The sequence below is a fragment of the Heptranchias perlo genome, chromosome 39 (assembly GCF_035084215.1).
Source record: "Heptranchias perlo isolate sHepPer1 chromosome 39, sHepPer1.hap1, whole genome shotgun sequence".
Lineage (NCBI taxonomy): Eukaryota > Metazoa > Chordata > Chondrichthyes > Hexanchiformes > Hexanchidae > Heptranchias > Heptranchias perlo.
In genome coordinates, this window is record NC_090363.1 from 5,129,960 (window position 1) to 5,144,579 (window position 14,620).

The 14,620-nt window shown below is 49.8% G+C and overlaps 2 protein-coding genes across 2 annotated transcripts in view; both read right to left on the bottom strand.

Moving 5' to 3' along the window:
• Window positions 1–2,813: 2,813 nt before the first annotated feature.
• LOC137304896 (suppressor APC domain-containing protein 2-like) lies at window positions 2,814–11,004 on the bottom strand. Its single transcript, XM_067973688.1, has 5 exons — window positions 10,501–11,004; window positions 7,076–7,222; window positions 6,000–6,101; window positions 3,785–3,907; window positions 2,814–3,100 (listed from the first exon to the last, which is right to left on the bottom strand). Exons 1-5 carry the CDS (start codon window positions 10,576–10,578, stop codon window positions 2,972–2,974), a joined length of 579 nt encoding a protein of 192 aa, XP_067829789.1. The 5' UTR covers window positions 10,579–11,004; the 3' UTR covers window positions 2,814–2,971.
• Window positions 11,005–13,470: 2,466 nt separating this feature from the next.
• Window positions 13,471–14,620, bottom strand: part of LOC137304897 (suppressor APC domain-containing protein 2-like) — a 41,065-nt gene continuing 39,915 nt past the window's right edge. The window contains exon 6 of the mRNA XM_067973689.1: window positions 13,471–14,058. Within this exon, the coding sequence (XP_067829790.1) occupies window positions 13,930–14,058 (129 nt within the window). The 3' untranslated portion in view covers window positions 13,471–13,929. The remainder of the gene's footprint in view (window positions 14,059–14,620) is intronic.

The following is a 14,620-nucleotide window of genomic DNA, read 5'->3' on the forward strand; positions in this document are numbered from 1 at the left end:
AATTATGCTTAATGTGTTCATATTGCATTCTACCGTCCGCTATCTTAAACTATTTAAAGCGTCTCCTGACGTTACAACAAAAGCAAAACATTGCGGATGCTGCGAATCTGAAATAAAAACAGAAAATGCAGGAAAACACTCAGCAGATCAGGGCAGCGTCTGTGGAGAGAGAGAGAAACCGAGTTAATGTTTCAGGTCGATGATCTTTCATCAGAACTGGAAGAAGTTAGAGATTTAACAGTTTAGAACAAGTGCAGATTCAGGGAAAGAAGGTTTGGGGGGGGGGGGGGGAGGAGGAGGAGGAGGAGGAGGAGAGGAAAGAACAAAGGGAAGGTCTGTGATAGGGTAGAGGGCAGGAGTGATTAGATGACAAAAGGGGATGATGCTCTCCTGGTTGCCCCGATGATTTACGATGCTCGTCTTTCCCCCTTTCCTGTTCTGCGTTTCTGTGCGTGCACAGGAGCCAGGCATGAAGTCTCCGGATTTTGAGGTGAAGAAGCCGAGATGGACACTGTGGCCAGTGCGGTCTGTTGACACTGTGTGGACCGTGACTGAGGAACTCTGCGGCGCGAGCGGGGTGCGCGTACGCCCCGGGAACGGGACTCTGACCGGGGGCAGGTGAGGCAACGTGACCCTTGGGAATTACGCTGTCCCGAGCCTGTCGAACTTCAGACGGTGGGGGTCAATTTTAACCTAACCCGCGGAGCGGGAATCCCACGGGATCGGGTGCGACGCTGCTTTCAAAATCCTGCCCGATTTTACTCTCCATTGAAGCCAACTGAGAGCGAAAGCGGACCGGGGCGTAAATCCGGCGTTCAGCCCGATCCCGTGGGATTCCCACCTGGCCCGTTAGGTTAAAATTACCACCAAGAAAGAAATCTACAGTCAGTCCACATAGAAAAACAGGGATCTTTATTAAAGCAACAATCTTAAAGTAGAGAGTGATATATATATGCACAGGTGAGGCAGCACTGTATTTTAAAGGGGAGGTATCCAGAATCACCCCGTATCCCTAAATCTTTTGAAAGGCGCTATAATCTGATCACTTAGCCATGTCTGTCACTCGTCCATTCGTAACTTTAAACTCTGGAACTGGTGGCCACAGACAGCATGGGAGCGGCCATTTTGTGCAGCTGTGATGTCATAGAGTTCTACTCAGTGACATCATGAATGGTGACCTTGCTGATAATCCATGACCCCCATTTATGATGTCAGTGGGCAGGGCTTCATGATGTCACAATCAGCTTGTGTGTCGAGACGTCTCCCTTAATAACATTTAGGGATCGTGGTGAAATCGCCAAAATCCATGGCCTTCCCCTCTCCCCTCTCCCCCCCCCCCCCCCCCCCCCCATCTCTGTAAGCTCCTCCAGCCCTACAACCCTCCGAGAACTCTGCGCTCCTCCAATTCTTGCCTCTTGCGCATCCCCCGACTTCCTTCGCCCCACCGTTGGCGGCCATGCCTTCAGCTGCCTAGGCCATAATCTCTGGTATTCCCTCCCTAAACCTCTCCGCCTCTCTCTCCTCCTTTAAGACCCTCCTTAAAACCTACCTCTTTGACCAAGCTTTTGGTCACCTGTCCTAATACTTTCTTATGTGGCATGGTGTCAATTTTTGGCCAGTTATGCTCCTGTGTAGTGCTTTGGGACGTTTTATCCGTTAAAGGCGCTATATAAATGCAGGTTGTTATTGTTGTAGCGGGTGGGGGAAATGGGGGATGCTTAAAAAGATAATTTTCTCGGGAATCCTTCAGACCCAAGGAAGTGGATTCAGAACTAGATAATTTTATGTGATCTGGATTTTTTAAAATCTTGATAATTGGGGGAAAAAAAAGACTTGCATTTCTATAGCGTTTTTTCACAGCCTCAAGACATCCCAAAGCGCTTTACAGCCAATGAAGTACTTTTAAAGTGTAGTCACTGTTGTAATGTAGGAAACACAGCAGCCAATTTGCACACAGCAAGATCCCACAAACAGCAATGTGATAATGACCAGATAATCTGTGTTAGTGATGTTGGTTGAGGGATAAATATTGGCCAGGACACCTTCAAAATAGTGCCAGGGATCTCTTATGTCTACCCGGGGCCTCGGTTTAACGTCTCATCCAAAGGACGGCACCTCCGACAGTGCAGCACTCCCTCAGTACTGCACCGGAAGTGTCAGCCTAGATTTTGTGCTCAAGGTTCTGGAGAGGGACTTGAACCCACAACCTATTGACTCAGGGGTGAGAGTGCTACCCACTGAGCCACAGCTGACACAAGAGGGTGATGTGTTTGAGTCGTTTGTATTTGTTTGGCTGTTGGGGGGGGTGCAGGGGGGTCTTTGCCTCTTATTCTTTCAGGGAAATGGCCATCTCCTCCCCCAGTTCTCCTGGTTTACTCCAGGGACCGGGCGCCACCTCAAGCCACCCTCCTTTCCATGCCCTCGCCAATGTTGGCCGGAGAGAGCCAAATCCTCCTGCCTTCCCTCTAGCCTCTACCCATCACCTTGCCCCACAGTGGCTTGGCTCGGACTAGAGTGGTGGTGGAGAGAGAGGGGGGGTGTGGGGAGCGGAGGACACAGATGCCACCCCACACTCCGCCAATCCGTGGCGACGTGTCGGCGCCTCCATCACGCTGTACCACTATCCCGCCATCAATAGGCGCCATTTTAGTTATTTATTTTGGTGCACGGTCATCAACATGGCTGACAACAGTACCAAAAATTGGCCACTTCCAAAATCGATGAGAATTGTCCCATTTTGGCTGAGTGGTTGTCGGTCAGCTTTGCTGCTCACCCACACCGCCCCCCAACCCCCCGACCCCCTCACCGGGCTGTCTATCATTTCTCCCCCCACCCCCCCTTTTCTATTATTCACTTATAAACTCCCGACGTTTAACATCCTGGCCAGACATTTACAGCACGAGGCACGGAAAGCTCGGAAGGCTGGGATTCCACGGCAGCGAATGAAACGTTAATCGGTGCCGCCAGCAGGCTAGACAAAAACGGAGCTGTTCCAGCTGGACTGCGCGTGGCTTTGAAACTGGGCCTCCAGCAGCTGTTTGATGAGGACCGTCTTCTCCTGCTCCAGCTGTGTGATCCGCTGGCTCTTCTTCGACACCTCCTGTCGAACAGAAACGGAGTGAGCTTCTCGTAGCCCAGTTGTCTGTCCCTATCAAGACGTAACCGGACGAGCAGGTTTAGATGTAAACGTACGAACAGTGACGGACAGGAAAAGACCCTCTGGTCCACCCTCGAAATTGTGATACTTTGCACAGCTGCATATGCCAGCAGTGGACATGGAATCAGGAGGCCATTCAGCCCCTCGTGCCTCTTTGAAAGGGCTATCCGATTAGTCCCACTCCTTCCACTCTTTCCCCATAAACCCTGCAAATTGCTCCTTTTCAAGTATTTATCCAATTCCCCTTTTGAAAGTTACTATTGAATCTGCTTCCACCGCCCTTTCAGGCAGGGCATTCTAGTGGCCCTCTTATTTCCTTTACAGTTCTCCCCAGTACTTTTTGTATTCAGCTTGGTTCTCCGTTGAATTATGAACCCGACATTTATCATAAGTCTACTTTTTCTGTTTCATTTTAATCTCTATATCTTTAGTCAGCTTTGGCTTTGGATGCCCTTCCTTTCCCCCTCTTGGGAACGTGTCTACTGTGTACCCGAACCAGCTCCTCAGAGAAAAGTGCTGTTTGGCACCTGACTGCTCCCATCTGACCCATTACCCATTGCCCGTGTCCCTAATGTTAATCGTTTCTTTGGTGTTATTAATGTCGAATATTCGGCGGACATTTTGTACCTTGGTCAGCAAATGATTTTGTCGTTTTAACAAGTCCATGCTCTGTTGCTGGTACCTTCCGTCCTTCCCTCTTGACAGAAGTTGAGCGTCAGACGTCTCAAGGCGTTGGTGGGGCCGTAACATCTGGAACAAGCAGTGACTATTCAGGTTTTTAATGTACATTTTTAATTCACTTAACGTGTTATTTAAACATTTTTCCCCTCTCTCATGATAAGGAAGGATATATTGGCCTTAGAGGGAGTAGATTTACTAGAATGATACCTGAATTCCAAGGGTTAAATTAGGAGGAGAGACTACACAAACTAGGGTTGTATTCCCTGGGATTCAGAAGATTACGGGGTGATTTGATCGACGTTTTCAAGATGTTAAGGGGAACTGATAGTTTTTCTCTATTTACCCTATTTCCACTGGTTGTGAAGTCTAGGACTAGGGCTAGCCTAAAAGTTAGAGCCAGGACTTCCAGGAGTGAAGTCAGGAAACACTTCTACACGCAAAGGGTGGTAGAAGTTTGGAACTCTTCTGCCAACGGCCGTTGATGCTAGCTCAATTGTTAATTTTAAATCTGAGATAGATTTTTGTTAACCAAAGGTATTAAGGGATATGGGGCTAAGGCAGGTATATGGAGTTAGGTCACAGATCAGCCATGATCTCATTGAATGGCGCGAGGGGCTAAATATCTACGCCTGTTCCTACATCCCTATAACTAACTGAACGCAAGACCAATTGATTTAAGAATGAGGCCGGGCTCGGCCTAGGATTAGGACCTTAGTTGTGATGGAGGAAACAGACAAGAATATTTCTCATTTCCCCCAATCATTTCTCACTGGCAAGAAAATTGGGGTTTTAATCTGTAGACTACTTGAAAGTGAATCAATTGGTTTCTGGTACAGTCTAGTAACTTGGGCCAACGTGATTAATTAAAGAAAAATAAAGAAATATATCGCCTTTCATGACCGCCGGATGTCCCAAAACTCTTTACAGCCAATTAAGTACTTTCGAAGTGTAGTCACTGTTGTAATGTAGGAAACGCGGCAGCCAATTTGCACACAGCAAGATCCCACAAACAGCAATGTGATAAATGATCAGATAATGTGTTTTAGTGATGTTAGTTGAGGGATAAATATTGTCCAGGACACCGGGGACAACTCCCCTGCTCTTTTTCAAAATAGTGCCATGGGATCTTTTACATCCAGCTGAGAGCAGACGGGGCATCGGTTTAACGTCTCATCCGAAAGACGGCATCTCTGACAGTGCAGCACTCCCTCCGTAGTGCGCTGGGAGTGTCAGCCTGGATTTTGTGCTCATTAATAATATAAGGAGTGGTTTATACATAATATAATGGCTGGCACTGTCAGACATTATTTTTAATCTTTTCTGAACAGCAGAAGCAGATTAGACTGTTGGATCAAGTTAATACTGGAGGCCACCTGGACGCAGCCGAGGGGATTAACACAAACAGATGCATGGCAGCTCTCCGCTCTCCTCTTCGAGTCTCCGCACAGTTGCCTGGCAGCCCAGCGGTGCGCCAGTTTCCGGGCACAAATCCTCATTCCATCGCTCTGGGGCGGGGGGGGTCTCACAGTGAACCTGTATTCCCTGATTGCATCCTAACCATGAGGTAAGCAAGGTGTCAGCCCTGGCTCAGTGGGTAGCACTCTCTCCTCAGAGTCAGAAGGTGGTGGGTTCAAGTCCTGCTCCAGAGACTTGAGCACAAAATCCAGGCCGACGCTCCCAGTGCAGTACTGAGAGAGTACTACGCTGCCGGAGGTGCCGTCCTTTGGAAGAGACATTAAACCGAGGCCCCGTCTGCCCTCTCAGGTGGACGTAAAAGGTCCCACGGAACTATTTTGAAGAAGAGCAGGGAAGTTCTTCCGGGTATCCAGGCCAATATTTATCTCATTGCCCTCTCAGGTGGATGCAAAAGATCCCAAGGCACTATTGGAAGAAGAACTGTCGGTGTCCTGGTCAATATTTCTCCCTTAACCAACAACACTGAAACAGATTATCTGGTCATTATCACGTCGCCGTTTGTGGGACCTTGCTGTGCGCAAATTGGCTGCCGCGATTCCTACGTTACAACAGTGACCACACTTCAAAAAGTACTTCGTTGGCTGTAAAGCGCTTTGGAACGCCCTGAGGTTGTGAAGGATGCTGTATCGATTCAGGTCTTTCTTTCATCAAGCAGGAATAGCAGAGCCAATGGCGGGGAACTGACCCTCTCCGCACAGGAAATGAAGTCACAGAGGCAGTAGTTGACTTCCTGGATCTTATCCAGAAGGAGCGAAGCACGGTTCGGGAGCGACTTGGAAGCATGATCCTAAGAGAAGGGGGGACAAAAAAGTTACAGATAAAAATGAGAGTTAATATACAGGTTTTAACTTTCAATAACCCCAACTCCCAGTTCTCTCTCTCCTCCTCTTCTGAAGGTGCTGATGCTGGAATCCCTCCCAACACCTCACCCAAGAGCTTATTAATTTAGGATCCAAGAGAACGGTCCTTATTTTCTGCTTTGGTCCTCCTGTGAACGCATTCCTCACCACGGGCCTGTGATTTTCAGATCATTAAAAAAAAACCCTTGAACTCCAAATTCCAGTCACCAAGGCCAACTCCTATAGAACCGTAGAGGTTTACTGCCCAGGAGGACGCCATTCGGCCCATCCTGTCTGCACCAGCTCTTTGCTAGACGGATCCAAAACTCATCTCGCTGCCCCGTGCTCTCCCCATAGTCATGTTTTCTTGCTCTGCTCCAAATATTTATCAAGTTTTCCTCTAAATGTCGTAATGGTCTCTGCTCCCACCACTCCGCCCCCTGTGGCAAAGCATTCCATGCTCCAGCTGTGTGAGGACAATTCTCCTAACCTCCCAGCTCACTCGCTTAGTGACTATTTTAAATTAAGGACCCCTTGTCACTGACTCCAGAGGAAATAGTCTGGGGGTAATTTTAACCTGACAATTACGCCCAGGAATCCCACGGGATAGGGTGCGACTCTGGCTTTATATCCCGGCCAATATTATACTCCGTTGACTTCAATAGAGAGTAAACTCGGGGCGGGGTACCCAATCCCATCACTTTCCTGACGGGCGGGTTAGGTTAAAATTGCCCCCTGTATCCCTATTCGCTTCATCAAAGCCGTTCATAATTTAAATAAAAACCTCTATTAAATCTCCTCTGCTCCAGTGGAACTAGTCCCCGACATCGCAAGTCTCTCCTCCTAACTAGGCAGCCTCCCTTCCCTCGGCTTTCATCCTCCCAAGCAAAAGCAAACTTTAACGTTTCCATTCCCTACTCACGCTCTCTCCCAAACCCTTGCCGCTGCGTCTCTGCCTCTGGTGCACCCCCTGGATCTCCTGGTGGTACCAGTCCCGTGCCCGGTCAACCATCTCCAGCCCGTGCGAAAGGGCATCGCGCTGCTGTTCCAGCTCCTTCATCTGCTTCAGCTGAAAGACACGGCCAGTCAAATTGTCCGCTTACTCACTCTCGTGGATCATCCACGTCAGGGTAGGAATGACCCTGCTTGTTGCAGTCCCCGTCGCTTATACGCAATGTGACATAATCTCACTCATGTAACCATTATACATATTTTCCCCCGACTGCCCTGCCTCCTCCCCCTCACCTTGTTTACGGCCCTTAGCAACGCTGAGATGCCTGTGGGTCTCTGGCGCTGAGCGATCCTTTGCATTGCTGAAACAGCCGGAGGAAGGAGCCAGCGGCAATTAAAATCGCCACGGACCCCACTGACTATGTGCCGCAGAGAAATTCCTTCCCCCTCTCTCCCGTCCCCCCACCCCGGTCAGGCAAGCCTCCCCTGATTTGCCCCAAAAGAGTCCGGGCGCCCACCCCAAAATATTTGTGGGGGTCAGGGACACCTGTAGTGGGCCAATTGTACTGCTCCGAACCGTCCCCATAAGGTCACTCCAAGAATTTCAGCGGCAAGTTTAGCGTGTGTGTGGGGTGTAAGGGAAGAGGAGAAGAAGTAATTCTAACTTTGGGCGATAAGATTAAAATGGGTGATATTGGATTAGCCGCCTGTTATAAGCTCCGCCCGATATTCTCTACCGCTGTCTTCAATGGAAAGGAGAATCAGGCCTGTGAGGTTTGATGGGCGGCCAATTCCATATCACACATTTTACACCACCGCCCACTTCCGTCGCTGCACCATTGGCGGCCGTGCCTTCGGCTGCCTGAGCCCTAAGCTCTGGAATTCCCTCCCTAAACCTCTCCGCCTCTCTCTCCCCCTTTAAGTCGCTCCTGCCATAAAGGAAGTGCAACGAAGGTTCACCAGCCTGATTCCTGGAATTGCGGGATTGTCGTGTGAGGAGAGATTGAGTAGACCAGGCCGGTATTCTCTTAGAGTTTAGAGAGGTGATCTCATAGAAACATACAAAATTCTTACAGGGCTCGACAGGGTAGATGCAGGGAGGACGTTTCTCCTGGCTGGAGAGTCTAGAACCAGGGGTCACAGTCTCAGAATAAGGGGTCGGCCATTTAGGACTAAGATGAGGAGAAATTTCTTCACTGAGGGTGGTGAATCTTTGGAATTCTCTACCCCAGAGGGCTGTGGAGGCTCAGTCATTGAGTACATTCAAAGCAGAGAGCGATAGATTTCTAGATATTAAAGGTATCAAGGGATATGCAGGAAAATGGCGTTGAGGTAGAAGATCAGCCATGACCTTATTGAATGGCGGAGCAGGCTCAAGGGGCCGGATGGCCTACTCCTGCTCCTATTTCTTATGTTCACCTGTCTTAATATGTCCTTATGTGGCTCGGCGTCAAATTTAGTTTGACAATCGCTCCTGCGAAGCGCCGTGGGGATGTTAAAGGCGCTATATAAATGCAAGTTGTTGTTAAAATTACCCCTGTGGTGTTCTGGTTAACGCATTGGCATAAAATCCCATTGCACGCCATTAGAAAAAAAGCATTTTTACTGCCTGTGTTAAAATTGTGAGCGCACCATCCAGTGCGGAACCAGAGGTAATAATGCTGTCCGGTTTACATTTTAGACACTTCCGGGCAGGGCACTAAAACCACAGGGTCTAATACTGGACAGGTGGAGGCTTTAGTTATACCCTATACAACTAAAGAAAGAGCCTTTTAAAATACTTCTACACATGCATTCCTTTTGCAGTTTGAAGTGTTTTTTCTCTCATTGCAGTTCCAGGGCTTTTGTCAGTCGTCTATTTTTAGTGCCTGCTTTTTTTTTTTGGGTTTTGGAATGCCTTTCTTACGCTAAGGCTGTTTATTACAAAGGATCTCATTGAAAGGAGTGCAGTCACTGGAGAGTCCTTCCGCCCCTTGTTCAATGGGTCAACAAGCAAGCAAAGCCCAGTTGAATTTCAGACTGACAGTAGTTATTGTTGGGGAGCCTGGGCTTTACTAATACAGACGAGTGTTTAGTGAGACTGTGTAAACAGCCTGGAAGGAGTGGGCCTCAATTTGGAACAGAGGAACTGGAGGAGGCCATTCAGCCCCTCGGGCCTGCTCCGCAATTCAACTCCATTTACCCGCCTTTGCTCCATATCCCTTGGTACCCTTACCCAACAAAAATCTATCGATCTCAGTCTTGAAAACTTCAATTAACAGCTTTTTTTTGGGGGGGGGAGATAATTCAGGATTTCTACTATCCTTTTTGTGAAGAAGTGCTTCCTGATTTCACTCCTGAATGGCCCAGCTCCAGTCTTAAGATTACTTCCCCTTTTTCTCAATATCGGGGTCCCTTTTAAAGAGGGGGGTCTTGATATCACGGTGCTCTCTAAAGGGTGATTTACAACTTATGTCATATAATTATATCAGAACGTAGGAGAGTCTGCTTGATAAACAATCGCTGTACCACCACTTAATTCGAAGAAGAGGAGCAGGGGAGGTTCTCCCCAGTTTCCCGGCCAATATTTATCCCTCAACCAACATCACTAAAACAGGTTATCTTGTCATTTATCTCGTTGCTGCTTGTGGGATCTTGCTGTGCACAAATTGGCTGCCGTGTTTCCTACATTACAACAGTGACTACTCTTCAAAAAGTACCTCATTGGCTGTAAAGCGCTTTACGATGTCCTGAGGTTGTGAAAGACGCTATATAAATGCAAGTCAGTCTTTCTTTAATTGGGTCACTCTTTCAAAGAGCCGGGACAGGCACGATGGGCCGAATGGCCTCTTTATGTGCTGTATCGTTCTTTTTTTTTTCTCCTTTCTTTCTTTGTCTGTTTCAGTACCACGCCAGGTAATGCATTGAGTTTTGGGGGGGAGCGAACTCAACAACAACAACTTGCATTTATATAGCGCCTTTAACGTAGGAAAACGTCCTCAAGGCGCTTCACAGGAGCGAATATCAAACCAAATTTGACACTGTGCCACATAAGGACAGGTGACTAAAAGCTTGGTCAAAGAGGCAGGTTTTAAGGAGTTACTTAACGGAGGAGAGAGGGGTGGAGAGATTTCGGGAGGGAATTCCAGAGCTTAGGGCCCAGGCAGCTGAAGACACGGCTGCCAATGGTGGAGCAATTAAGTTAACACAGCTAGGTTTGAAAACTACCGCGAGTCCCTGAACTGTTCCCTTCAACAGGAAGGCGCTGCCCCTTTAAGGAACACTGAACTCCTGGCTGGTGGGAGGAGGGGCAATGCACAGCTTACCAAAAGAGGACTGAGATGACTTTCTTCTTGTCCCGACTACGAAGCTGAACGCAAAAAGGGAGGGAGACAAAATTTTAAAAAAAGAACTCACCCACAGGAAGAAACTGGTTGCCTCCAGCCTGCTGTGCAGAGGGATGATGAGGAGGGTGTAGGGGGGTCCCACAGGCATGGGGAGGGAGGGGGAAGTTGTGTGTGGGGTGGGGAGAGGGACGCTCCCGGGCCCCCCAGACACTCCGTCACCCTATCCGACAGAGGGAAGGGAGGCAGAAATGTGGCGGCTGCATGCAATCTCTGTGTGCGCAGTGCACACACACACACACACACACCCGACACAGCAAAGAGAAAGCAGGACCCAGCTCTTGGCAGGCTCGAGCTAACTCCAGAGCATCGAGGCAGGACGACGGAGAGAGGAGCTGCCTGCTGCCGCTCCCCTGCCACTAAATCACCAGCCCCCTCGACTCTTGCGCTCCGGCAGGGGGGATTGAAAGCAGAGGCTGCCCCACCTGTCGGAGAGTTAAGCCCAGGCGCCGGCTTAGCCAGAGGGCAAACGGCATGCTTTTCCCATTTTCAAACAATCAATTTTGCTGACAGCAGCTCCCCTCCGACTCCGCCCTGCAGCCCAAACATTTAACCCTTTATTAACCGAATTCGGAGAGCAGAAAATTAAAATGTCCCCGGCCAGTTTTCTCCGCAGCTTTCTCAGCTGCACAGTTGGAGGTGCCGTCTTTCGGATGAGACGTCAAGCCGAGATCCCCATCTGCCTCCTCTCGGGCGAAGGTAAAAGATTCCCAGGGCCGCTATTTCGAAGAAGAGCAGGGGAGTTCTCCCCTGGTGTCCTGGGCCAATATTTATCCCTCAAACCTGCATCACTTTTTAAAAAGAAGAGGTAATCTGGTCATTATCACATTGCAGTCGCATCTGGTCATTATCACATTGTGGGATCTTGCTGTGCGCAAATTGGCTGCCGGGTTTCCATTATGTTCTTTTTTTTTCCCTACAGGTGTTGGCTCTTGTTGTGTTGTGCACTGTTTCACGTACTCTCTGACCCCACTCTTTGGGCCAAAGTGTGGATAGATTTTATGCCGTGTGATTAAGTAAAAAGGAAAGCATTTTCCCAAAGTTTAAAAAAAAACGCTCAAAATAATCTGATCGACAAACACCATAAAGTAATTTTCTCTCTCTCTCTCTCTCTTCGAGCAGCCTCTGTGCCCCACACAGCACCTCCACTCAGGAGGATGGGCTGGAGAATCCTGCTCACCGACCTTCCTGGTGCTGTTTGCATCCAGCCACTAGGAGAAGCGAGAGAGCAAGTCCGAGTAATTCTACCTCCAATTGTCTCCATTTTGTTATTAAACAAAATGCATCCAATTTTTTTTCCTAATTTCCTGTCAGCACTGATTGCTATGCATATTCCCAGAGGCGGAAAGGACAGTGTCTGACCCGCTGCACCACCCAGTCCCAGAGGGGGAAAGGACAGTGTCTGACCCACTGCACCACCCAGTCCCAGAGGGGAAAAGGACAGTGTCTGACCCGCTGCACCACCCAGTCCCAGAGGGGGAAAGGACAGTGTCTGACCCACTGTACCACCCAGTCCCAGAGGGGGAAAGGACAGTGTCTGACCCACTGCGCTTCCCGGTCCCAGAGGGGGAAAGGACAGTGTCTGACCCACTGCGCCACCCAGTCCCAGAGGTGGAAAGGACAGTGTCTGACCCACTGTACCACCCAGTCCCAGAGGGGGGAAAGGACAGTGTCTGACCCACTGCACCACCCAGTCCCAGAGGGGGGAAAGGACAGTGTCTGACCCACTGTACCACCCAGTCCCAGAGGGGGAAAGGACAGTGTCTGACCCACTGCACCACCCCGTCCCAGAGGGCGGAAAGGACAGTGTCTGACCCACTGCACCACCCAGTCCCAGAGGGGGAAAGGACAGTGTCTGACCCACTGTACCACCCAGTCCCAGAGGGGGAAAGGACAGTGTCTGACCGACTGCACCACCCAGTCCCAGAGGGGGAAAGGACAGTGTCTGACCCACTGTACCACCCAGTCCCAGAGGGGGAAAGGACAGTGTCTGACCCACTGTACCACCCAGTCCCAGAGGGGGAAAGGACAGTGTCTGACCCACTGCATCACCCAGTCCCAGAGGGGGAAAGGACAGTGTCTGACCCACTGCCCCAGAGGGTGAGGGAACTTGGCAACAACTTTGTTGGGTCCTGATGAATGAACTTGGCCTCAGTTATTGAGCTCGTTGTTCAGTGAACTGGTTATCAAATAACATCAGTGGCATCGGTGACTCTGTTGGTTATTACACCGAGTGATGCTTCACTGACCTTGCAGACCTCAGACCGAGCTGTTAGGTCCATCCCACCCCTGAGAGGGAGAACAAGCAAAGTTCCCTATCCGCCGCCTCGCCCTGGCAGTGGGTTTTCCCATGACATGTGGGCCTGCTGCTTGCCTGTGTTTTAGGCTGAAGCCCTTGCCCCAGCACTGCATCATCTGCCAGCTCACTGGCCGGTGAGCATTGCGGGATAGGGTCACCAACTCTGGCTGGACGTATTCCTGGAGGTTTCATCACATGACTTCCTCCAACTGCGCCGCCCCCATCCTACCGCCATTGGTCGCCCGACATGTCCATCCTCACAGGGCCCCGCCCTCCCACGGCCGATCGGAAAGCGAGCAGACTCTTTGTTACCCGATGGAATGATTCTTGACTGTCAGTCAAACAGCCTTTGTTCCCTCTCATCTCGAATATTTTTAGAACCAATAAACAGAAGTGTTCAAAGAAATTGAAAGAAACACACAAGTTTGTTTAATGCCCCCTGTGATTTATCTCCTGGGTGTTTTGCCCCCCAGCAGTGTACTGGAGATTAACCTTCAATTCCTGGAGACTCCAGGACAATAACTTAAATTAATTTTCGTTATTGGTCGTTTTGTTGTGAGAGCAGCTTATGTAGGCCAACTCCTCCCCGAATTCAGAGTGGTCTCCTCCCTGACAGGGAAACCCACCTGTCATATCCCTGTGGAATGGGGATTCCCCTGGAGTCAAAAAGGTCGGACGCCTGCGTAAGTTTAACATTGTCAATAATTTATATAAATTACAGAATAAATAGTTTGCAGTGCTGATCAGACAGGCAGGGTTATTGCTATATAAGCTGGACCTGGTGTGACCTTTCCAAGGTCAAAGTTGAGAGGTAACATCAATGGTCCATTCTTCGTTAGATCTCTCTAAAAGAGGAATATTGCTAAGGTTAGATCCCCACCCCCCCCCCCCTCACTTGCTAATGGTCCCAGAGTTTAGCTCATTTTCCCCAACCCCCCAATTCCAAGTGGGTAGAGTTGAGCAAACTTTTGTCCAAAAAAAAAAGATTTCCAGAACCATCGAATGCCGAAGAATTGTCATTTTGTGATCGGGAATTATTCGGAACAAGGGTCACAGTCGAGTGATCCTGTCTGGAACAGTGGGAAGTCTTCATGCAGCCTCTCTTCTTCCCGAAGGAAAAGGGCAGTGACTGACAGTGGGAGGCTAGATGAAGGTGGAGTCCTTGCAGCTGAACTCTGGGTGGCCTTGTTCTCGGGCCTCCATCAGTTGTTTGATCAGCGACGCCTTCTCCTGCTCCAAGATGGTGATGCGCTCGCTCTTCACTGACAGCTCCTGTCGGGCAGAAATGCACGAAGTTGAAACCTATGCTGTTGTATGTACAAAAGCCCGTGAAGTATCTTACTCAGTATCAGTTCCAGTATCTGACTGGAACGTCTTTCATCTTAGATCTAAAGTAAAGTGCAAACAGACACGCCCAGCTGTGTCCTTCCTTTATGAGGGTGTCAGCCCGTCACTCTCGCCTCTGAGTCAAAAGGTTGGGGGTTCAAGCCCCCACTCCAGAGACTTGAGCACAAAATCCAGGCTGACACACTCCCAGTGCCAGTACTGAGGGAGCGCTGCACTGTCGGAGGGTCAGTACTGAGGGAGCGCTGCACTGTCGGAGGGTCAGTACTGAGGGAGCGCTGCACTGTCGGAGGGTCAGTACTGAGGGAGCGCTGCACTGTCGGAGGGTCAGTACTGAGGGAGCGCTGCACTGTCGGAGGGTCAGTACTGAGGGAGCGCTGCACTGTCGGAGGGTCAGTACTGAGGGAGCGCTGCACTGTCGGAGGGGCAGTACTGAGGGAGCGCTGCACTGTCGGAGGGGCAGTACTGAGGGAGCGCTGCACTGTCGGAG

Excerpts from the sequence above, each read along its gene's own strand:
- LOC137304896 (XM_067973688.1), bottom strand. The coding sequence starts at position 10,578 with ATGCCTGTGGGACCCCCCTACACCCTCCTCATCATCCCTCTGCACAGC. Across the intron at positions 7,223-10,500 it reads CAACCAGTTTCTTCCTGTGG|CTGAAGCAGATGAAGGAGCT; the intron begins GTGAGTTCTTTT and ends CGTGTCTTTCAG. Across the intron at positions 3,101-3,784 it reads AAAATCATTTGCTGACCAAG|GAGGTGTCGAAGAAGAGCCA; the intron begins GTACAAAATGTC and ends TCTGTTCGACAG.